The sequence below is a fragment of the Xyrauchen texanus genome, chromosome 29 (assembly GCF_025860055.1).
Source record: "Xyrauchen texanus isolate HMW12.3.18 chromosome 29, RBS_HiC_50CHRs, whole genome shotgun sequence".
In the NCBI taxonomy this organism is placed as follows: Eukaryota; Metazoa; Chordata; class Actinopteri; order Cypriniformes; family Catostomidae; genus Xyrauchen; species Xyrauchen texanus.
Genome location: NC_068304.1, coordinates 7,995,658 through 8,021,461, shown reverse-complemented (window position 1 = coordinate 8,021,461; position 25,804 = coordinate 7,995,658). Strand labels below are relative to the sequence as shown.

At 35.6% G+C, this 25,804-nt stretch overlaps 1 protein-coding gene across 2 annotated transcripts in view; it reads left to right on the top strand.

The window, feature by feature from the left end:
- LOC127622854 (vasodilator-stimulated phosphoprotein-like) overlaps positions 1-25,804 on the top strand; it is a 69,328-nt gene that overhangs the window by 26,275 nt on the left and 17,249 nt on the right. For both annotated transcript variants that reach the window (XM_052096965.1, XM_052096964.1), the window contains exon 2: positions 20,852-21,023. In XM_052096965.1, coding sequence (XP_051952925.1) covers positions 20,852-21,023 — 172 coding nt within the window. The remainder of the gene's footprint in view (positions 1-20,851; positions 21,024-25,804) is intronic.

The window sequence follows — 25,804 nt, the reverse complement described above, 5'->3', positions numbered from 1 at the left end:
TCTGAATACACAAGGCCCAACAATGCTCAGTATAAGAGCCATGATCGCTTGAAAATGGTGCATGGGGTGGGAAAAACATCTATGGCTTAAAATGCAGAGATATTTAAACTGAGTTTATTTCCCTTTAACCCTAGTTTGTCTTTTAGTCAAATAAGGTTCATTCCAGTGCTCAGTCTACAATACAAATTGCTGGTGTGATGGGAGGCAACTTAAGTGTGGCAGTCAAATCCAGTTAAATGACCAGTCGGAGATAAATCGGTCTGTTGTCCTGAGTTGTTTGGTGCCTGGCCTCAACGCTAGCCGTGGCTCTAGCTGTCCAGTACAGACTATTAATCCGCTACAGATCTCCAGTAATGAATACACATTCGCTGGATTATTAACTCAAGGAATGTTGTATTAAATTGGTCTTTTCTAGTTCTTTAGCTCAGTCCTCTTTGAGATAAGCATCCTTGGAGTATTGTAGATGAGCTTTTGTGGACAACAGGGAGCTGAGTGATTTGCTGCCTCATCTTGATTCCCCTCCCCTGTGAAGGAAAAATATCTGTAAGGGGGGATGTGCACCAACCTGTAAAAGGAATTAAGAGCAAAAAGCACTTTGTCATGTTTGATTGGCCAAACAAGGCCTTGCAGAGTGCCAGTAAGGGAAGTGATGGAGGAGGAATGTGTTTGTTTCGTCTCTGCCTCAAAGAGGAAGACTGAATCCAAATGATGCAAAGCAATGCCTTAAAGGAATAGTTCACCAGAAATGAAAGTTCTGTCATAATTTACTGTGTTTGAAGAATTTCCTGCCCATTATTTTCCAAGTAATGAAAGTGAATGTTGACTAGTCCGGTCTAAATCTAAAATGACCGAACAGGCTGAATTTTGTTATTTTTAACCTGGGTTGTAGCTCTCAAAATCAAATATGGCATCATTAGGCGTGTTGTATCTGATTGTGAGATGAAGAACCAATGGCATTAATGTGTTGAAGTCATTTTGATCAAGAATGGCATGTTTCATTTGAGAGCTACTGTGGAGGGCAAGATTTGTTCGTGAATTTCGGTTTTATTTTCAATCTGTTTGCCTAAAGGACTAAATCATGGCAGATTTTTTTTATGTTTGGTTAAATTATTCCTTCCAGGGGTGCTTGGGCTTTCTAAGAATGAGGAATGAGAAGTAAATGAAAGAGAGTAAATAATGAATAGCTGAAGTCGTTTGCCTGCCTAGTTTAGTACTTCTGACAGATAAAGACTCTGAAAGCTGCAGCCTGCAGCTCTAACAACAAGCCAAGGCTTGTGAGAGAACAGAAAACTAAGAGAAAAGTTACTTTTATTAGAGCAAAGCAAAGCTCTTCAGATTTTCCCTGCTTCTTTACAGACATCACATATTTTTCTTTAATATTCAGCTTTGGTTGACCAATTAAACTCTGTCTTGTCTTAAATTGGTTTCAAATGAATTTACATTGGTCCTGACCAGGGGTAGAAAGAGTATTGAAAAATCCTTCTAAAGTAAAAGTACTGTTACATTCCAAAAAAGTTATTGCGAGTAGATTAAAAGTAGCTTTCCTAAAAACTACTCAAGAATAAATGAGTAGCTCATTTAAAAGTACTTATGAGTAGTGAGTATTGAGTACTGAGTTGCAAAACCTATATAATGAACACTGTATGCCAACTTTTAAAATACATCAAAATTATCTTTGATAAATGACATGAATCTGATTCCAAAAAAAAACCAAAAAAAGAAATTAAAAGATTAGTTATATTCAATACACCGATCACCATTTTAAATCGATCGTAATGTATGAAACGATTACATTAAAATAAGTTAATGTGTAGGGTCTAAATTTCCCTTAATGCTGACAGTGTTATTGTTGTGCATAAAACATGTTCAATCAATGCAAGGAATGCGAAAAAATACTAAATGAGCAGAATGACTTGGCACGTCATGTCCTGCACAATAGAGGAGGTAGAGCAGGCATGGGAAAAGTTGTTTGGTACAGGGGCTACATCACGATTAAAAAGGAATAATTCACCCATAAAATTTAAATTCTCTCAATTTGCTCATGCCATCCTGGATGTGTTTGACTTTAGAAGAATATCTCAGCACTTTTGTTCCATACAATGAAAGTGAATCAGTGATAAAATATTGAAGCTCCATAAATCAGCATAAAAATAGTCTAATCCATGTGCCTCCAGTGGTTTAATCCATGTCTTTAGAAGCGATATGATAGATGTGGTGAGGAACAGATTTCTTTACTATTAATTCTCCTCCCTGCTCAGTCAATCTCCACTTTCACTTTCACTTTCTTCTTGTGTTTTTGGTGAATCATATTCTTCATGCATATCGCCATCACTGGCAGAGAGAAGAATTTCTTCTCTTGGGTGACCCGATCACATGTGGTCAGGCAAGATGCATCGCTGTTTACACCTGGTTGCTTAAATGTGTCTCCTGTGACCACTTGTCTTTGGATTTTGTGAGGAGTGTCTCTGATATATCTGTGTGTTGATACATGTTTAAGCGCAACATATTCAGAAAACACAAAGCTCAAATAAAACCGGCTCTGTTTCTCTGTGTAAATTTGAATTTTTGACAGTTGGAGTTTGAATTAACGAGCATTCCTTTGGTGTTCCATTTGAACATTACATCAGTGTTTCCCAAACTTTTTTCTGCCACGGCACACTTTTTACGTCTAAAGAATTCTTCGGCACACCACTATCCCACATAGGCTAATCATCCTCAGTATTTTTTTCTTCAAGAACTTGTCCATGTTTTCTCTCCATCTTAGTAGCGTGTTTATTTGTAATGTTTGAAATTCGGCTATGTAAAAAAACCAAACAAGTCACATAGGTAGGCTACGCTGTGTGAGGTCACCCTCGACATGACGAGTTGAAATTGGAACGCCCAGCCAAGGAACTCTAGCGTCCAACGGTCAACTGATGTAGAAAGGAAGTCCCGCCTTTCACCTTTTAAATACAGACATCACCTGTCAATCAATTCAAGAACGTGCAGGCGCATTAGCTATACAGTTATACAACCGCCGCTAATCCACCTGGAATGGATCTGTAGATGGATACACTCTGCCTGTGTTGCACAAGGGTCAACTTGATGACATCACTGTTCTGCAAGGGTTGTGTGTAGTTGAAAATGAGCCACTGATTGAGAAGCACCCTGCGTTATTCAGGTCTCCTGTCTGTAAACATTTTCTTGCAGTCAATTACAACAGCGATGGTCAACTTTTATAAAACGGGCACCGTTTGAGTCGCAGATGAGCGGAAACTGCACACACTTTCTTTTGTTTATAAGCAGGCACTCAGTGCTGATTCGGACAGATATAAAACAATAACTAACGCGATTGGAGTGCTCCGTGCCAATGATTTGTTTCCCTACTCCGCTGACGTAGATGTGTGATTTCCGCATATGATTAAAACACTCGAGCTGCGTCACAACATCCCCTGATCCATTTTAATAGAAAAGCACGTTCTATAGTGATTTACGGCTTCCGAAAATTTAAGAAATGTTCAGTAGAGTTTGAAAAGCATTTTATGTCAATGCATGTAGCAGCATAGTGCCGGTGTTAAGTTAAAATGTTGATTTAGTAATTAGAGAAGTTTTTTTTTTTTTATTTAAAATAATATTCAACTGGTTTTACTATTGTTTTACATATCTTGTGGATATACTTCTGAAGAAGTGAGTATTTTAAAGTTCAGATATTGGCCCCCATTCACTTCCATTGTAAGTGCCTTACTGTAATCCTGAATACTGCTTATTTTCTATTTTTTTTTTAAGAGGGGCAATTCAACATACATTTTTGTGGTAATCAATATTATTCCGCAAATGTTGTCAATGAGCTTAACTTGAATCCAGAATATTCCTTTAAAGTCGCCCTGAAATGCCTTGATGAGCGTGGTTGGTGTTACTGTTTTTACATATTTCCTACTGAAACAGGAAGTGGAGGCAGGACATTTCAAACACCCCATTTTTTAAAACTAGCCAATAGGTTTTGATTTGTAGCCACACACTGACACACACACCCCCTTCCATAATGCTAATCAAGCTAGAGTAATCTTACAGGGGAACTTGAGAGGTATTCTCAATATCGGCCAGCTTTTCCAAATATTTGAAAACCGGACGATGAGTTAAATGCCAACATTACTACATAACCTGCCCACAAAAGAGCCGCTGTGCAATACAGATGAATGAAAAACAAAGGAATAAAATTCAGAAGTTTACATACACCTTAGACAAATACATTTAAACTCAGTTTTTCACAATTCCTGACATTTAATCTTAGAAAACATTCCCTGTCTGAGGTCAGTTAGGATCACTACTTTATTATAAGAATGTGAAATGTCAGAATAATAGTTGAGTGATTTATTTATCAGATTGAGGTCAGGGCTTTGTGATGGCCACTCCAATACCTTGACATTGTTGTCCTTAAGCCATTTTGTCACAACTTTGGAGGTATGCTTGGGGTCATTGTCCATTTGAAAGACCCATTTGTGATTTTTGATTTTGTCGATGAGGGAGGGAGAAAGAGTTTGAGATGGATTAGTGGGCTTGACTTTACTTGTTAGTTTACAAGTGCTGCTGTCTGCACCACCATATACAGACATTTCTTAAAGCATTCATTCAGGCTTGCAGTTTCCTGTTAACTCCATTACCACAAAACTGGTTATTTTTGGTGGAGTGTTTGAATTAATGGTCAAACAATTTGGGTCGATATTAAAAAAAGCACTGTTGCCAATATAATGTCATTAGGGGTTGGTGATATAAGGAAAAATTTGCAGCAGATCAAAAGCTTATGAAAACATAAGGACACTAAATGTCCAAAGTGGCAGAATTGTCATGTCCATTGAAATAACTTTATCAATAAATAACTATGAAACTATATCTGTTTCATCTACTCCAAACAAAAAGCGTAGCTTATCTCTTTAGTTTAACATATCTACACATTTGGTTTTATTCTGAAACAAACACCTCCATCACACCTTTGTTTTGACTACTATGTTCTAGATATAAATGCACAATTGACAGAAGTTTTACTTAATAATTTCTGAGATAATTTACTTTGTGCGATCATTTCTATCTTAATGTTTGCGCAGAACAGATGTAGGAAAGTTTGGCGGACATACATATATGAGTGTATGTGTATATAAATATACACTGGCAGCCAAACATTTTGAATAATGTTCAGATTTTGCTCTTATGGAAAGAAATTGGTACTTTTATTCACCAAAGTGGCATTTAACTGATCACAATGTTAGTCAGGACATTAATAACGTGAATAATTACTATTACAATTTGAAAACAAAATAAAAAATGTTCAGAACTTCTTAAGTACTTAAAGAGTTATAAAATCCTCCACGTGCAGCAATGTCAGCTTTGCAGATTCTTGGCATTCTAGTTGTCAGTTTGTCCAGATACTCATATTTCACCCCACACTTCCTGTAGCACTTGCCATAGATGTGTCTGTCTTGTCGGGCACTTCTCACTCACCTTACAGTCTAACTGATCCTACAAAAACTCAATGGGGTTAAGATCCATAACACTCTTTTCCAATTATCTGCTTTCCAATGTCTGTTTTTCTTCGCCCACTCGAACATTTTATTTTTGTTTTCTGTTTCAAAAGTGGCTTTTTCTTTGCAATTCTTCCCATAATGCCTCCTGAGTCTTCTCTTTACTGTTGAACATGAAACTGGTGTTGAGCGGGTAGAATTCAATGAAGCTGTCAGCGGAGAACATGTGAGGTGTCTATTTCTCAAACTAGAGACTCTGATGTACTTATCCTCTTGTTTAGTTGTACATCTGACCTTCCACATCTCTTTCTGTTCTTGTTAGAGACAGTTGTCCTTTGTCTTTGAAGACTTTAGTGTACACCTTTTGTATGCATTGCATAGCCTTCATTCCTCAAAAAAATGATTGACTGATGAGATTCTAGAGAAAACAGTTTCTTTTTTTGGCTGTTTTTAACTAATATTGACCTTAAGAGATGCCAGTCTATTGCATACTGTGGCAACTCAAAAACAAACACAAAGACAATGTTAAACTTCATTTAATGAACCAAATAGCTTTAAACTGTGTTTGATAAAATGGAAAGTAATTTTATAGAACCAAATTATCTATTTAGCATGATTACTCAAAGATAAGGTGTTGCAGAGATGGCTGCTGGAAATGGGGCCTGTGTAGATTTGATAATGACTTTTTTCAAATAGTGATGTCCTGACTGTACTTTCTGATCAGCTGAATGTCACTTTAGTGAATAAAAGTACCAATTTCCTTCCAAAACAGCAAAATCTGTACATTATTCCAAACTTGTGTTTGTGTGTGTGTATATAAATATGTATATAAAAAGCAGCTTTAGAACACAATGTATTGTTTACTACCATATTATTGATCATAAGTCAATCATTGACACACAGTTCACAGCAATCCATTTCACAAGTGAATTTGTCAATCAGTTGGAGATTTATTATGAGGGCTTGTTTAAGGACCGGTCAATTTACACTTGCATCAGACATTTTTTTTATTTTTATTAATGCTTACAAAACTTTTACATCTAGAGCCAAGAGGTATATTAAAACAAACAACAACAACAAAAAAAGGAAAATAAATATCCATCCATCCATCGTCAACCGCTTATCCTGTGTACAGGGTCGCGGGGGGCTGGAGCCTATCCCAGCTAACATTGGGCGAAAGGCAGGGGACACCCTGGACGGGTCGCCAGTCCATCGCAGGGCCACACATAGACAGACATACACTCACACTCACCTCCACATCCACATCAGGAAAATAAATATAAACAGTTTAAATAAAAATATCAAATTGTTTACATATTTCAATACACTTTACAGCTTTCTTGTTACTCAAATTGGAAATTGTTCTTGGGTATTGCTGAACCTCTGAATTAAAAATATAAACTAATGGTTTATAACCACCATACTTACATTTATGAATACTAAACTTTGCCAACAAAAGCAGAACATTAATAAAAAAATATTCCTTATGAAGAGACATGTCATAGCTAAAAAACGAATAAAACATTTTCAAAACAAAGTTGAAAGCTGGGAATAATATGATGTCTAACAATCTTGCAGAAATCAGACCAAAAACAAGTCGAGTAGTGACAAATCCAAAATGCAGACCACAAAATGTACAGAATATATCGACATCACAATTAAATCTCTCTACAAGAAAATTATTAGGGGGATAATAATTTCGTAGATTTTTTTTTTAATTAAATATTTATGGGGTACTTTCCAAATTTTTCAGAGATTTATATTTTTCTCACCACAATTGTACAGAGTGGTTATCTGAGTTACCGTAGACTTTTTCTGTTCGAACCAGTCTGGCCATTCTCTGTTGACTTCTCTCATCAACAAGGCATTTCCATCTGCAGAACTGCTGCTCACTGAATGTTTTTTTTGTTTTTGGCACCATTCGGGGTAAATTCTAGAGACAGTTGTGTGTGAAAATCCCAGGAGATCAGCAGTTACAGAAATACTCAAACCAGCCCATCTGGCACCAACAATCATCCCACGGTCCAATTCATTCAGATCACATCTTTTCTTATTCTGATTGATGATTTTTTTGCACTGCACTGCTGCCACATGATTGGCTGATTAGATAATGGCATGGATGATTGTTGGTGCCAGATGGGCTGGTATAAGTATTTCTATAACTGCTGATCTCCTGGGATTTTCACATTGATTGCAAACATGGCAGAATGGGGCCTCATTAATCTATTTTGAAAGGACAAATATGTCTATCCAATGCAGATAAACAATAAAATAACACAGCCGGAACTTGCTCCATCGCACCAGATTACTTCAAGGTTGATCTGTTGAATACTGAAGTAGTCAAAATGACAAAATGCACATCTCTTCTTGTAGACCTAAAGTTGAGGTGTATCTGCATTACTTCATTTGCATTACATTTACATTTATTGATTTAGAGACACTTTTATCCAAAGCGACTTCCAAGTGAGGAAAGAAACAGGGAATTTATTGTAATGGAGCCAATGATATTTGGAGTGCCACAACACAATATAAAATGAATTTCAATAGTCTACCAGAATAGTGTACAACTACAGTGGGAGAGAAATTGTCAACTTTGTTTTTCATTTATTTTGGTTTATTTATAATACAAAGAGCCTTTTATGCATTTGTTACACTGGTGAACACTTTGAGCATTTGTTGCAATTTGTTGGCATTTTTTGGTTTAGTTTTTTCGTTTCACCCAGATTCCCATATTAACAATGTATTCATTTCTTAGAACAGTATGAGCTGAGCTCATCCTGATCTCCCTCCTTCTCTGATCCTCTATTCGTCATCTCTTTCTCTGATTTCTTTCATCCCTTCTTTCTTCCATCTGGTTTACTTGAGCTCCCCCATCCAACAGTAACCAACATCTGGGCTCGAAAATTGTGTCAATGTGTGTGGTCAACCTTGTGTGTGCGTGCGCATACTTGCGCTCGGCAGACTGTATACAGTCAGTCCTTATTTGGCATTTCTTGAAACAGGAAGTGGGTTGTGGCCTCAGTGATGTCACAGGAAGGAGATTGTATCAGCATTTGGAGGAAGAAAATTAGGGAGAGAATCAGGAAATAATCAGTAGGGAAGAGACAAATAAACTAGCAGTCAAAAGATTGAACACTTTACTGAATTTAAGTTTTTGTGATCTTAAAGACTTTTTGATCTAACATGTTTTGTAGAAAAAATAATTTGCCTTTTTTGTTTACTGTTTGTTTTGTAGAAGTTGCACCATACAGGAAAAGCAGTCAACAAGTGTCAACTCAGTTTAAAAAAAAAAAGCATCTTAGGATGCAAATTAAACAAAGCTTCTAACTTGGTACAATATGAAAATATTCATTTTAAAAGTTAACAACAGGGTCCAAAATATGTTGTTCAATTGCCATTTATTAAACAGATACACTGAAAAAACCTATAGATTTACCCCCCAAAAATGATGCAGAAATTTGCATCAGCTTTGAGTAAATGTTCTCAATTTTAGCATGCAATATATATGTTAAGAATATCAGTTAAATGTTTGCTAATATAACTTACATAGTGCAATTTACCTTTGTAAAACAGGCAAAATTCACTTTTTAAATTTGGGATAAAATTAACCTGAATACAAGTATTTTTTTTTAATTCATATTTTTTTCTCTCCATTATAATTATTGTAGATTTGTAGATTATTCTTAACTAAATCTATTTAAATTACTCACAAGAAACACAAAAGTCATTGTTAATAATGTTTATTGACCAACATGTGTACAAATGGGTCGACTGAGGCCTAGTCCACACTAATACGTCATCTTTTTCTCTCCGTTTTGGCCTTCCGTCCACACTGAGATGCTGTTTTTGTCCGCGAAAACAAGCTTTTTGAAAACGCACTCCAGAGTGGATACATTTGAAAATGCCGTTTTCGTGTTGTAGTGTCGACTGTGAAAACGGATGATTTGGAAAACTATGACTCGTTTTTTGTCATGTGATCTATCCAACCAAAACATTCAAGATGGCGGCCTGTGTTAGTGGCACTGTTGTGCCTGATACTCACTTTGATAGCGTTGTTAAAATATAAATGTCACCTCAAGCCTTGTTGCTGCATTTAGTCAGTACTTCATTGTCCTCAAAATGATAAAAGAAATTCAGAAAATTTCCATATCACACTGGTGTGTAAATAAATGGGCTACGCAACTCATGCTCTGTATGCAGGTTCGTCAGCACTGTGCTGCTTGGCTGAGAGACCTTTGGTTGTTCCGTTCTGCTCTTACTCTGTGGCCAGCGGATGCGCTGCACTGTTTAATCCCAATGGCTAATGCATACTTGTATCCCAGTCCAAAGTGGCAGAACAATGATTCCTTCATTGTTGATATGAAACACATACCCAAGCCTCAGTGAGATATCTATGGGGTTCGTTTTTTTATCCCCTTTTCTTCCCAATTTGGAATGCCCAATTCTCACTACTTAGTAGGTCCTCATGGTGGCACGGTTACTCATCTCAATCCAGGTCTCAGTTGCCTCTGCTTCTGAGACCATCAATTCGCGCATCTTATCACGTGGCTCGCTGTGCATGACGCCACAGTAACTCAGTATGTGGAGGCTCATGCTACTCTCCACTATCCACGCACGATGTTCCACGCACCCCATTGAGAGAGAACCCCTAATCGCGATCGTGAGGAGTTTACTTCATTTGATTCTACTCTCCCTAGCAACCGAGCCAATTTGGTTGCTTAGGAGACCTGGCTGGAGTCACTCAGCACACCCTGTATTCGAACTCGCAACTCCAGGGGTGATAGTCAGCGTAAATACTCGCTGAGCGAGTATATTTAGTTTTATATTAACATACAAATGGAAAGAGATTTACAAATAAAAAGTTGGTTCACAAATAAATTGAATCAGATCCTAAAATAAATGTTTCATAAAAATTAAATTAATTCACAAATAAAAAGAATGAGGTTTAAAAATAAAATGTATTTACAAATATATTTTTTAACACACACAACTCTATCCAGCATTCATTTGTGAAACGCGCACATTTATTTATGGATCCGCTTCCTGTGCATTTGTTTATCTCTACATGCATTAGTCCATTTTGAAACAAATCTAGCGTCAAGACAAATCTAAAAATAGTTGGACTCCACCCATTGTCTACTCAAGCCAATCAGATAACGACCACATTACTCAACTAATAGTAGCACATTCTATCTTCAACGAATCACGCTTCATTATACTATCAGGACTTGACCAGAGTCACAGTGCTCTCATGAGCATGGAATCAAGCTCATACAGATAAGCTCCAAGGCAAACTTTTTAAGAAACGGACGTCAGCAGAGGAATACTGTGACTTAAGGCTTGTATCATTTTCTCTCGGTTATAAACGTGTAGTGTCTTGTTAAATGTTGACAGCTGAAAATGTACCTGATCATTAGCTTTATAGCAAACCTGGCTAACTGTATGAGTCTGCCATTTTAATTTTAACCAAGTTTCTTGACTGAAATGTGTCATCAAAACCTTTACCCTTAATGTTATATGGCAGATCCAAACAGACACACTACTAGACACAACAACATATCAGTAGTACAGATTGTGTCTTTATAAAACATGAATCATATTACACAAACCATAAATTAATACCCAATATTACACAGTGTACAAGATCTGCTATGCCAGTAATTTGATTTCACATGTTAATGTATTTAATAAAAACATTTGTAAGGTAATATTTATTAGAATTTAGCATTTTAGCACTTTTGTTAATATTTTAGGAGTTACTATTATGGGGTCCCTTTCTAAAATACAGAATCATGTTCTGCAGTGATAATTGACTCATTAGTTATTGCCATCTTTTTCCGATGTTTCCCCTGTGAACTGCCCATCATCTTTGAGCACTTCACTCAACTGCCCCAAAACTCAGTGGTTCCAGCTCCAACACAGGACACGTTTTAAAATGTGTAATATGAGATTGTTTATTTTTGTTATATCAGATATCAGAAGTGCAATTCAAAATTTAAATAAACCGTAACATTCACCTAGTTTCCATCCACATTTCGTGCTGTTTTGTTATCGACAAAGTGAAAATGCGTAAAAAAGTTTTTTGTGAAATTTGCCGTCTTCTGACTTTTTCCCATTCGAATGGCCTTTTATCGCTAAAAATGGAGTGCGTTATGACTTCATGCTTAAATTTTTTTGTATTTGTCATAAATTTTGGTTTAACGCTAAAGAAATCTGCCGTTTCCATACAGAAATGTGTGCATATCACTAATTGTGTTCCTTTCGCCTCCCAGATGTCCCTAATCCCCCAATGTTTTGGTAAAATGGGGAGTATTGAGACAATTCATTTGAAATTAGCCAGCTTACTGTAATTTTAATTAACAAAAACAATCAGAAGAGGAGAGATTCCAATCAAAAGGGAGCTGTTGCCCTTCTGATAGGACTGTTATATCAGTCCTGATGTTGCGCCGATCGCAGTTTGCCACCTATTCCGACCAGAAAGCAGATCGCCATGGCCCTGTACAAGCTTGACAACCTGCACCAAGTAGTGGTGGAAATTTTCTGTCTCAGTTTAAGGACCACGCATCAATGTGTATATGCGGTGTGCACAGCTTTTAAAGATGAACTGATGCGGTGTTATATCAGGGTTTACATATGATACATTCCTGATATTCAATAGGCTTTTTTGAACAATCATCTAGTCTAAAGCATCGCCATCACAACTGCATTGTCACGCATATTTCTCCAGCAACTTTTAATTACCAACTGAAATTGATTGTAATCTAAAATCAATTTAAGAAATTTTCTGAAGAAGCTCCGCAAATGTGATCCGAGGTAAAGAGGGTTAGATTTAAAAGTTTTTAAATGTTCAAAAGCTCGTTTTCTGAAAGTGAACTCAGAATTTTACATATAGTTCTTACAGTTTATAGTCTAGAAAAAAAGTGTAGAACATTGTCATTCAGCCAAATATTTTTTTGTCTACAGAACAGGATTAGGCTAATTTAAGTTTGTTTAAAGAAAAGGCATACATATATGCCTAACAATATTATTTTTTGTTTGTTAATTAATATTTTTAATTTAAGGTTTTATTTGTTTGGTATGTTATTTAATTTAATACAGGGAATTGTGCCGACATTTTTTCAAAAGTAATCTAAACAATAATTTTATAGAATTGGGCAATATTTTTGTGTTCCAAAAATGCACACTGAAGCTTTTCTTCTTGTATTGTGTATTTCTTTTGAATTTTAAACATCTTTGTGCACAGAAATTTTATATATATATATATGTTCTCCATGATACGAGATATTTGCGTTGGCACTCCTGGAAGTATCATGACGCAGTTGTGTTTGCGGATCTGTGCAGGAATGCCATTAAGACCAATCCATAACATTTTGAGAATGTAGAGGCTGAAATGAGGCCTTCAGTCCCTATCATAATTCCTAACTTCTCCTTTTGAGTTCTTCCCACAGAAGAAAGTCAGTTGTTTGGGTTTGGAACAACATGAATATGAGTATAAATGAGGAATTAGCTTTAATAAGTGAATTATGATTAATTCACATATTGGAGTGATATTATTCTCATGGCTTATTGAAAATAATATCACATGTATTTAGGTACAGCTTTAAGCGAAATCTTTTAGAAACAGGGATGAGATTATTTATCAAAATATACCACAGTCACGTCGTCTTCGAACACAGACAAACTTTATTACTATTCTAACATAAATCTAATCTAACACATATATACATGAGACAGGTTGGTGAAAAGAGTGACAATGTGGAATAAATGATCAGTACAGTGAAAATGAACTTTATGGAGTCTGTTGACCAAACCTTAAGAACCATTTATCCTTCAAGTCTACATCGATTTGTTATCGGATTACCCAAATTATTTAATTAATACTTAGAGCACAATGTTGGAGATATATTCTTTGTGGTGTTTCCTTACGTTCTTTGTTGCTTGGTTCAATTCACCTGGTCGAAAGTTCGTTCTGTCAATGTTTTTGACCTCTGAATGATCACATTTATTGTCTGTATGAATGATGAGTTTAGCTTTGAAGCGAGGCCTTCTCATGGGTGTGTGAACCATAGAGAGTGATGAGTGATGAGCTTCCTTGGGCCTCTCATGGCATGGACCTGGCAGTCAGCAGAGCGACTAGTCAAAGCAGACAGAAGAGAGAGGAGACTAGAGACAAGAGAGCGTGTAGAGATGATGAAGAGAGGGTGTTCTTCCTGTTTGGAAATATTTGAACTGAAATTGGCCACATCCCCAAAGGTGTCCTGCGCCAATCAGAAGTGAATTTTCAGAGTCACATGGTCAACTGGGCTGTCTTTTCCGTTAATTTATGGTCCTTTGTTCCAGAGTCTTAAAAATGTCCCGCTCAAAAATGGCGCATATTTAATCATGAACTTTTATATCTTGAGAATGGTACAAGAGACATGATATTCGTTGTCATCTGCTTTCTCTGCATATGCCAGCGAACGCTTGCATACTAAACATGACATTTTATTTCATGGATGTTATACGTGTAGGTATCAAAACTTGAAAATCCCTGGTTACAAACTAATACTGGTTAATTCATGGGTTATAAAACATGGATTTTATCAAGTTTTGCCTTATAGTTACTGTTCTTAGTAGAATGATATGATTCATACACAATTAAAGATGACATTTATCAATTATAGGTGATTAGCGATGTGCACACACATTTTAAAGAGGTCCATCAGTCTGTAATCATTAATTTGTCAGGTACAAACGTTACCACAGTTCAAAGCGATTTTCAGCATCATCTAGCAAGGCTAGATTAAGATGAAATGTCTTAGAGTTGTGCAAATCTGATGGTCCTTGTAACCTTACACAGAACAGATTGGTTTAACTCTGTGTAGGGGTTCCGGCTGACGGATGGTAATTTTTGATGTTGAAAATCATGTTGCTGGAATTTTTCTGCAAATATATATATATTTTGTACACTGTGTAATATTGGGTATTAATTTATGGTTTGTGTAATATGATTCATGTTTTATAAAGACACAATCTGTACTCCTGATATGTTGTTGTGTCTAGTAGTGTGTCTGTTTGGATCTGCCATATAACATTAAGGGTAAAGGTTTTGATGACACATTTCAGTCAAGAAACTTGGTTAAAATTAAAATGGCAGACTCATACAGTTAGCCAGGTTTGCTATAAAACTAATGATCAGGTACATTTTCAGCTGTCAACATTTAACAAGACACTACATGTTTATAACCGAGAGAAAATGATACAAACCTTAAGTCACAGTATTCCTCTGCTGACGTCCGTTTCTTAAAAAGTTTGCCTTGGAGCTTATCTGTATGAGCTTGATTCCATGCTCATGAGAGCACTGTGACTCTGGTCAAGTCCTGATAGTAAAAATCAACAAATAAATATGCATGATTCACAAATGATTGCTGGACAGAGTTGTGTATGCAAGATAAAAAATATATTTGTAAAGATTTTTTTATAGTAAAGATTTTTAATTTAATTTTTATGAAACTCCTTACATTTATTTGTGGATCTGATTAAATGTATTTTTGAACTAACTGTTTTTTATTTTTTAATTGTTAATCTGAAACAATTCCATCTCCATAGACGTCTGCTGGCAACCTTCCGTGATTTTTTTTTTTCATGTCATCTAAACAGAAATGTTCTTTTCTACTCACCCGCTACACAAAAGCATCTTGTCGGTCAATATTTCTGGCTTCACTTGATTTAAATTCCAAAAGGCAGCAAAACCTGCAGCGTCAGATATACTCAGATTCCAAATGTGCACAGCACGACAACGTAAAGCTTGGTCACACTTTAATTACAGTATAACAAATTTAATGTTACTTTTCCACATTATCTTAACCCATGATAAAGGATTTCATTCAGCCCTTTGTTAAATGTTCATGAGCTGGCAGCTGGACCTTGTATGACCTTGTAAAGCCTTGGCATTTGGATAAAACTGATATAAAACTTGCATAAAATGTCAATTATAATATCAAACATACACACACAAAATGATATATTCTGGTCAAAGGTTTTGAAACACTCATTCTTTATTATATTTTTTTCTTCACATTTTAGAATAATAGTTAAGTCATCAACTTAAAGTATTCACCCTTTGCCTAGAATTTGCAGACATGTACTCTTGACATTTTCTCAACCAACTTCTTGAGGAGTCACGCTGGGATGCTTTATAAACAGTATTGAAGAGTTCCCATCTATGTTGGGCACGTATCGGCTGCTTTCCTTTATTATTTTGTCCAAGTCATCAATTTCAAAAACTTTTTTTTTAAATACAGTTTTAGTTTTATAACAAAATAAATAAATATGCTGTCACAATTATATTTTTGTCTACAAAACCAGTTTCAAACATTTTTAGGATTATGATCATTTCAGTCAAGCATTTAAAAGTATTTTTTGTGGTAGTGTGTATATTTATCTTAATTATTAAGTAAATCTACCTAAAAATGAATAGGTAAACTGGAGATCATATTTCCTTTTTCCTTTCCTTTTAACCAAATTGCGGAAATAGTAATTTACACCCCCCAAAATATATATTTTTTTCAGTGTATAATAATCAACACAGGCAAAACTGAAGTGAACTTTAAAGTATGAATCATTTATTTAGTATTTATTGACATTAATAATTGATTTTACACGATTAATCAGGAAATCTACATGTTTTCCCAGCCCTAGAGTACATCTATTATTCATGCTCTTTTTTTTCCTCTGTACAGAATACACTGTTTGTGTAGTGTAGTGTTGAGTATTTGCAGGACTCCAGTTGAGGAGGGATGCCATCCCCCTTGTTGCAAGAAATACCAAACACTATCCCCCCTTACATACCTTTTTGAACCACTGTTTAAGCATCCTTCATATAATGTGTGTGGGTCTGTTTCTTTCATGTTCATAACTTGGATTCTGTTCACAAAATGAATCATAATGTACAATAACTGAGGGTAATGGGTGCATATTATGTGTAAGGGTCAATGATGTGACACACTTTTTTTTTTTGGTTTATATGATTTATTAAACAAAGTATATAAAAATGCAATTCTCACGAAACATTTAGTTGAATACACCTCTTCTATGAAGAGCATAGTTTCAATTCATTTTCAAGTCATATTGATATTCTTTCTGGGGCTTCATGTGCTGGCCAGAAACAGTAAATTAATAAATAAATACAAGTCTAATTAAAAGCTGAAATTCTTGAAATAATAAATGTCGGCATGACTACTGCAGAATAATCTTTTATTGTTATTTTTTAAAAAAGTGAAACAATTGTTTATATGATTCATATGATTCGTATTTAAAAACACTTTTGTTCTCAAAATCAAAGTCGTGTGGTGTAACCAACATGTTTGTTGTTTATGTTGACCATGAAAGCCATAAAACAGAGCAGTCACCTTGAGACCCTCAAGAAAACATGAAGTTTATATATATATATATTAATAATTAGGTTGTTTGTACTCCTTGTAAAGTATTTTAATTTATGGTTAGACCACATGACATTTTTAAAGTTTAATAATTATTATTATTTAATTTTTTTTACAAATCAGCCACTGAGTATTTGGTTGTGTAGGTAAATATATTTAATTTAACAAGCTTGGAAGACTGTAAGCATGACACCAGAGCAACAGGATTTGAGTTCGATCCATGATCCATGTCTCCAGAGACACTGTAAACAGTCCGTACCCAAATGTTCATTCAGCCACATGATCACACTGAGAGAATAAAACAATGGCCTGATCATAACAGTGTGACATAATAACACAGTATTATGATATTATTTGTGTCCTTATTATTTAAGATGGTAAAATCTGATTGTTTGGATATAGTGTGCATCTGCAACAATACAAATTCTGTCATCATTTACTCTCCCCCCCATGTGGTTCCAAACCTGTATGAGTTTCTTTTTGTGTCGAAACAAAATTCCATCAAATTGAATTAAGCATAAAGTGACTGTCTATAAAGGGCTGTCAAGTTCTAAAAAAACATCCATAAAAGTAGAAATATGCGGAAGTTCAAATTACATTTGAGGGCTACAGTGAAGGGCTAAATTTGAAGTAGTGCTGCAACAACAAGCCTTTAAGCTAAAATCGCTAATAATGATTACAATTATTATTTATTATCAGTTTTATTTTTTTAATTTTATTTCTCCCCAATTTGGAATGCCCAATTCCCACTACTTTATGTTACTCACCTCAATCGGGGTGGTGGAGGACAAGTCTCAGTGGCCGCCACTTCTGAGACCGTCAATCCGCGCATCTTATCATGTGGCTTGCTGTGCATGACACCGCGGACACTCACAGCATGTAGAGGCTCATACTACTCTCCGCGATCCACGTACAACTTACCACACACCCCATTGAGAGCGAGAACCACTCATCGCGACCACTAGGAGGTTACCCCGTGTGACTCTACCCTCCCTAGCAACTGTGCCAATTTGATAGATTAGAAAACACCCTGTATTCAAACTCACGACTCCAGGGGTGGTAGTCCGCGTCAATACTCACTGAGCTACCCAGGCTCACTATCAGTTTTATTTTTAATAAATAAATGTTAACAAAATGCAGGAAAATTTGCCTTTTTAATCCAATGAATCAAATAAATAATTAAAGAAAAATCTATAATCAAAATAATCATTAGTTGCAGCCCTTATTTTAAGTGAATAACAACTAAAATTCCAGTCCTTGCATAAACTTCAGAAGACTTGGAATAAAGCACACAAGTCACTTGCACTACTTTCTTGGTGCTGTTTTTTTGCTGTTATCAGCCCCTGGTCACAACATGCTTTCATTCTACAGAACACAGCAGCTTGGAGATGCTTCAAAATATCTTTAGTGTTCCACGGAGGTCATCCAGGTTTAAAAAAAATGACACACTGCTGAGAAAATGGCAGAATTTTCATTATTTGAAAGAACTCATTTCTTGAAGGCTCTGTTTGTGCCTGTGTATCGTATGTTGGAATGTCATTGGCGGGCAGTTTGAAGTTTCTAGACCCTGCTTTATCTCATGAGCACTGGAATGCTGAGCACTTCCTGTCTTTGTCCACCTCCATTGTTGCGACTTGTCGGGCTTGTTTGGATCAGACAGACTTCTCCTACCTCACAAATTTCTAACCACACTTCTCTCTTTGTTCATTATGCCTCAGTCTTTCTTCCCCCCTCTGTTTGTCATCTTTTCCCTACTCTCCAACTCACTTGGTTCTTTATCCCACAGTTTTGCTATTATTGACATGGAAAGATGAGACTGTAATTCAGAGGTCACAAAATAAGGGGAACACAGTCCAGACCCAAGATTGTTTCTTGCGGTTTTGAGGTTGCGTTAAACAAAAATGCTGTAACATAAGAAGTAACTGTTATCAGTAAGGTAATACTTAAAATGCAAGCTCATGTGAATAAAAATCAGCTGCGGCCGAAAGTTTGTTTGGCGAATTCTAACATGCAAAAACGAGATGACGAGAAGATGCGTGACCTATAGAAGATGGAAATGTCACACGCTGTCCTCTTGATTCATTCTCTCTGTCATTTTTCTGAATTTTCCTCTTCCCAGCAATATCACTATACCTAGTTTTTGCTGACAAAAAGAAAAAAAGTTGAAAAGGCTTTTAAAAAAGCTTTTTTTAATAAGACAAGTATAGGCTAACAGAATATTCTTTATAGATATAAGATATAAGATAAATATAGATTTAAGATATAATATATTAAGTACATTTCTATATTTTGAATATAACATTGTTTTTAATTTGTGATGTATTATTTACCTAATTTGACCGCCCGTTTATGCCATCAATACTCATAAGACTTTCTTCTGCGGCGCACATATGACACATATTTTTTTTTTATGATTTTGTAATGTGTTTATTTCCATACAGTAAAAGTCAATGGGGTCTAAAACTTTCAATCTTCAAAACGGACATAAAAGCAGCATAAAAGTAAGCACTGTGCACATGCGTCATGCACAAGGAAGTGTAGTCAAAGTTACATTTTGGTCTGTTTCTCACCCAAAACTGATCGTTTCGCTTCAGAAAACAGTGATTAAACCACTCAAGTCTTATGAATTACCGTGTATGCTCCCTTTTGTGCCCTTTTTGGAGCTTAAAGATTTTGTACCCCATTCACTTGTATATATATATATTCGCAAAATATCTCCCTCATAATGTCTTTGTGTTTCGCCGAAGAAAGAAATTTTTATCAGTTCAAGACGGCATGAAGTTCCTTTTAACTTGGTTGTTGTAGTCCTAAACGTAGACTGCTACTTTAAAAATTATATATATAAAGCTGTTAGACCATGAAGTTTATACCAATAACCAGTGCTGATTAGCAATGGATTACATGTAATCTGGATTATGTAATCTGATTACAAAATGAAACATGTAATTAGATTAAATTACATTTTAATGTACTTGTAATTGGACTACTGTTACTTTTTATAGATACATATTACATATTAACAAGGCATCAGCAGTAAATTGTTAATTTATTGATCATCCTAATAATTCTCTTTTTTTTGTTTATTTTATGGTGGTTTTATGTGGATTTTATGGTCATTAATGTTTGTAATGTCGCTAGTGTTTTATGCACTTTAAAATGATAAACTTTGTCCATGCACCATCATTGCTGTTTAGATTTGATTCATTTAATGTATAATGCACTTTTTATGAATGTCATAAGAAGCTCTTTTAGTAATAAATAAATACATTTTCTTTGTACTTTTATGTAAAAATGATTATCCTACTCAAATGCATGTGACATAAAATGAAATAGAATTAGTTAGAAAGTAATCCAAAAGTAATCAGGTTAGTTTACCCCAAAAATGTAATTATGAGATTTCGTTACTGATTGCATTTTTTTTGTCATGTAATTTGTAATCAGTACCTGATTACATCTCACAAGTAATCAGCCCAGTAATGTCAATACCATACGTGTTAGCTGCATTACTCCTCCCAGGTTAAATGGTCCTTGGCTTTGAATTGTCATTTTTAATTACTCATGGCATACATCTATACTATATGTTTATCTGATAAATATAGGCTAGACCATGATGGAAACTTAACAACTCTTTGAGTATTTGTAATATAACTTCTGGTCCAACCCAGTCCGTAAATCATTATCAAATATAATAATGTTTATATTTATTATAACCTTAACATTTTTCCCAGAATGAAAAACCAAATCTGTATATTGTGAAAATGGGTGTTTTACAGTGCATTTATACAGGAATCATAACCACAGGAATCAGTGAATAAGTTCAGTGCATACCAGCTGTTGTTTTGTTCATTGTAGACAGTAGAGTGATCGTTACCTCTCAAGTGAAAGAAGACAGTAGTTTGCTAATCTAATGAGTTTTCCTTTTCTTCATTTGCACAGCGAGTCGAGTATCTGTCAGGCGCGAGCCACTGTGATGATCTATGATGATGGCAATAAGAAGTGGATCCCGGCAGGCACGGGCACCCAGGCTTTCAGCAGGGTCCAGATCTACCACAATCCCAGCAATAATGCATTCAGAGTGGTGGGACGCAAGATGCAGGCTGACCAGCAGGTAACCTAGCCAACATCAGACAGATGTAGAGTCTGGTTGCAGACAACCGAACAGTTTTTCATTAAAGGTAATACTGAAGGGGACATATTCAGGGGAAATAAGCTCGAAATAAAATCATTCCAACCATGTTCTCGTACTCTTGGCTTTACTGGGACTGTAAAGCTAAAAATAACATGGGACAAAAACACACCCAAATATTACTGTAAAGTTTGTCTTCATGACTTGTGCAAGTCTTTGGAAGTCGTACAGTAGCTTTGTGTGAGGAACAGACAAAACACTGAGTTGTTTAAAGTAACAATTTAAGTGAAAATCTCACTTTCCACCATAGTTCTAAAATCTCATTGGCACTTTCAAATCCGGTGCAGGGTGAACGGTCACAAAATGCACAATAACAGTTCCACTTAACAAGGTTCCATTCGTTAACATTAGTTGTTACATGGCTCTCTGAAATACTCTATTCTGATTGGTCAGTGGCGCCATCTAGTTGTCAGATATTGCTCAGTAACAACTGCACATCCACAAATGGGGTACTGCGAGCCGTCTCTCCTGCTTCTCGGTTCACTGTGCCATCTCTACAAGTAAGCTAATAAAATCATTTCAACTCAAATCATTGTTTCATGTCCATTTATTTGGCAAGTAGTCTTGTAATAAGATGCACAATGAGCAGTCAAACGTTCATTAATTACAAAATAAACACCAACAGAACTCCAAATCATACCAGACGTGGATTTCAGCTGTTCAGTGATTTATTTATTTTCACGTAATTGCATAATTTCAATGCAAATCAGTATTTTATGTCCATGCATTTATATATGTTCTTATTAGCAGTGTAATAAGGGGGATAATGTACAGTCAGCTGGTTGTTTTTGCAAAATGAACCCCTTTAGGGTGATACAAGTCGGGGTCCTGATTGCCCAGATGGGTTTATTTTGCGACAACAACTGGCTGACTGTGCATTATCCCTTACTTAATGCATTAAGTATCATCAATAAACAATTAACAATATATATTTTATAGCCTTTATTCATCTTTCTTCATGTTAGTTAATAAAAATACAATTGTTCATTGTTTGTTCATGTTAGTTCATAGTGCATTAACTAATGTATTATTATTATATGTTGAAATGAAACATAAACTAAGGGGGTATTTACACTTATTACATTTAAATTATTAAATACTTGGTATTTAAACTTAATGCGTTTTCACAGAGCTATCCGATCGTGAAAAAAGCAGGTGTAAATGCCCTCCGAAACTCTTTCGGGACGGAATTGCAATCCAAGCGCTCAAACCACTTGAGGTGGTGGTTTGAGACGCATTCCAGACAAAAATGGTCATGTGTAAACGCATTGCATATAGTGCAGGAATTGAAGATTGGATACATATCTGTTTGGCGGAGACACATTGATGTGGACAAGTGTAAATGAAATGTGTGTTTTCAATCGGATAGCAATCCGATCAGTAAAAACGCATGACGTGTCCAAGTGTAAATAGGCCCTAAGATTAACAAATGCTGTAAAAGTATTGTTCATTGTTAGTTTTGTTTTATATAATGTTGTTAACTAATGTAAACAAATAGACCTTATTATAAAGTGTTACCACAATAACTAATGTGACATAAGATGAATTATTGGCGTCTAACATGCAGCGATGTGTTTTGAAGCATGCAAGTGTGGATCATATTTTCAGTGAATAAATAGTAAATTTAAAAAAAATAAAAAATCATAATTTGTGTTCCACAGAAGAAATAAAGTCATACTTAAAGGAGACTATATTTTGACAGAATGTTAATTTTGGGGGGAATTATAGAATAGTTTCTCTATAATCCATCACATGTACCCCTCCATCTCAAGTTCTGATTATCTCTTTACCACTGCTGTCGTCCTCTATATGTACGGATGTAAATGCTCCCTAGAGATGACATCTTAATTGGATGATGTTTCCTGTAAGATAGTAGCAAAGCCAAATCATTTCCTGTGCCAGTTAGACTCCCTGCCCTCCCCCCGTTCCCATGACTCCACCTCTCCACAGCCCATCTGTCTGCTGCCACAAACACATTTGTCTTCCTTTGAATCACTCACTGACTTTTGTCTCCTTCAATAACACTCTTTCTCACTACAGAGTTTGGACAAAGGATTTTAACTTTTATGATTTTAAGGTTAAAAATGTGCTTGAATTTACATTTTGAAAATGCTTTTTACTTCTATTACAATGTCCATAATGTCTCTTATAATATCAAAATGGCTTCATTACTTCCAGAAATACATATTCTTGATATCAAAGATAGTAAAAAAAATTCAAATCTGAATATCTGTAACTACATTAACACTTGAAGAATTTCATAATGATTATTCTGTCATTCACTTCTATTCAAAACATAATTAGAGATATCTATAATTTTTATAGAATTATTATATATGTAACCAGTCCTGCTCAACCCCAAGAATATTTCAGTTCTGTAGGTCCATGTTATTTAAGTGAATGATGACCAGAACATTGAAGCTCCAAAAGCACATAAATGCAGTGAGGTCGACCGATAGTGGATTTTACCGATACTGATAACCAAGTTGGGCAGTACCTGCTGATAACTGATTAATCAACCAATAGTTTTTAAAATTAAAAGTAAAATAGTGCTGAACTTTATTACAAAATAAACAGAACTGACTGAACCGTGAAAATGTATTGAACTTTTTAAATGAAATAAATATATAAATATTAATGTGTGTGTGTGTGTGTGTGTGTGTGAACTAATATTCACATTTTAAAGTCTGCTGATTTTTAAATTGACATTTAATTTTCAACTAATGTGCGTGAAATAAATAATTAATTTATTTTTAGTCGGTTCATATTTTCAAATGTTAATTTAAAAGTAAAATGATGGGGGGGAAACGCTTCAATAGACAGTTCACATGGTGTTACACTTGCAATAATTCCTACTACTCCAGACTCAAGCTTCATAATAACAGCGAAATACCACATGGTTTTTTATTCAGTACAGTTGTTTGTAGAGTAGAAATATTCACAGATAGCAGTGGTATTCGGTTGAACTCTGTGGTGAAGCGGCTCAGAATATGAGCCCAGGCCAGGGGCTGTTCAATCAGACAGAACACTACAGAATGTAACTGAACTCAAGGATCTCGAGACACACATTTCCAAGTTGAACATCTTTCCTGACAAAGCGTTTAAAAAAACTCACTGCTTAATCTGAGAAATGCTTATTAGAGAGCAAGATGCAATGGCCAAAGACCTCCACCAACTGTAAGGAGCTGTTCACACCGAACGCTTTTGTAAACATCCATTTGTTTTTCTATGCAAATGTGGCCTAGACGAACGTCTTTGTTTCCATTTGTTTATTCGGCGTCTCGTGCAGGAGCGCTACTTTTTAGATCTGTCTAATTAAAAGGAACTTTAAAAGAATATTGATACACCTGCTTTCTGTTAAACTGTATTTGTTGTGCTGTGTCTAGCCCTTTTTAGTGCAAGAATGTGAATGTGATCTGAAGCCATCGTATTACAGCCAGGATAAACAAATTGCATTGAAATCGGATGCGTTTCTGATTTGTATCTCTCGGCTGGATAAAGATATTACTTTGCTTTCTCGCATCACTAGCTTTAAATATGCTATTTAGCTGGCTAACGAATGCATAAATGGGACCAGCTGGATATAAACTAATGCAAATAGATTGTAGAAATCATGGATAGGACTTGAGTGTATTTTTTTTGTCACATTGTTCTAACCGCTTGAGGTTAGCTTTAATGTTAGCATCCTCTCAGTCGGCAAACATACTGCTGTCCTCTACTAATGCAGCATCTAGCCAACAAATTAATTACTTTATAATGATATGACAACGTGTACTGTAGTGTACACCTTTTCGTTGTTGATGTTTTAAATCTGCATCTGAAGTGTTCTGCTCCATTCAGAGTGTGGTCTCACGTCAAAACAAACACCACAAGGCATCAGTAAAGTGGTTTTTATTTCATGTTCTTGTCATCTTAGACTTACACTGACACCTAGTGGTGTGGAAGCAGCATCATTCAAACGCATTAATACGCACAGTTACTGATACTAATGTAAAAATTCACAATTCACAGTCCGCCATGATTAATCAATGAGTGAAAGTGTCAAATAACAGGACGGTTACTGAGATGAAGCGAGTAGTATTTGGCTGGTCATATGAACCTAACATGGCCGCCCCCATGTGCGGACCCACTCCATGTAGAATAAAACAGCTTTTATTAGGTTACTGATATGACTGGTGTCTTCACTGTAATGTGAGTGCTCATTATTTCCTACATGAGTTTAAAAATTACAGTTAATTTCTTAAGGAGTACATATTTTTTTGAGGAAAAAAATTACTTACTGCACCTTTAAATATGGCTACATTGAGAACACGTGTGTTCAAAGTTACTTTAGAATTACTTCACAAACATATAAAGGTGTTAATTGTGTCACGGAAAAACAAAAACGCATTGGAATTCTGATTTTACCGGCAACACTTTTAATGATGCAATTGCATATTCTGTGTTTACTTGGGCGGTACATTCAAAGGATGTATATATTAATATGTAAAACTACAATTTTGCATGGTACACGCCCGCCTTGATACCTTAACAGTGCTGGAAAAGTGGTTGAATTTCCCTCTTAAAAATCTGTGCCAACCTTGTTTGGCTGCGTGTACTTCTGTGTGGCTGCCACATTCAACTTTGGACATCTGCTCTCTCTTCCCCCCTCTCTTGTTCATGGCTCGATTGTAATACAAACAGAGAATGGAGCAGTCAGCATA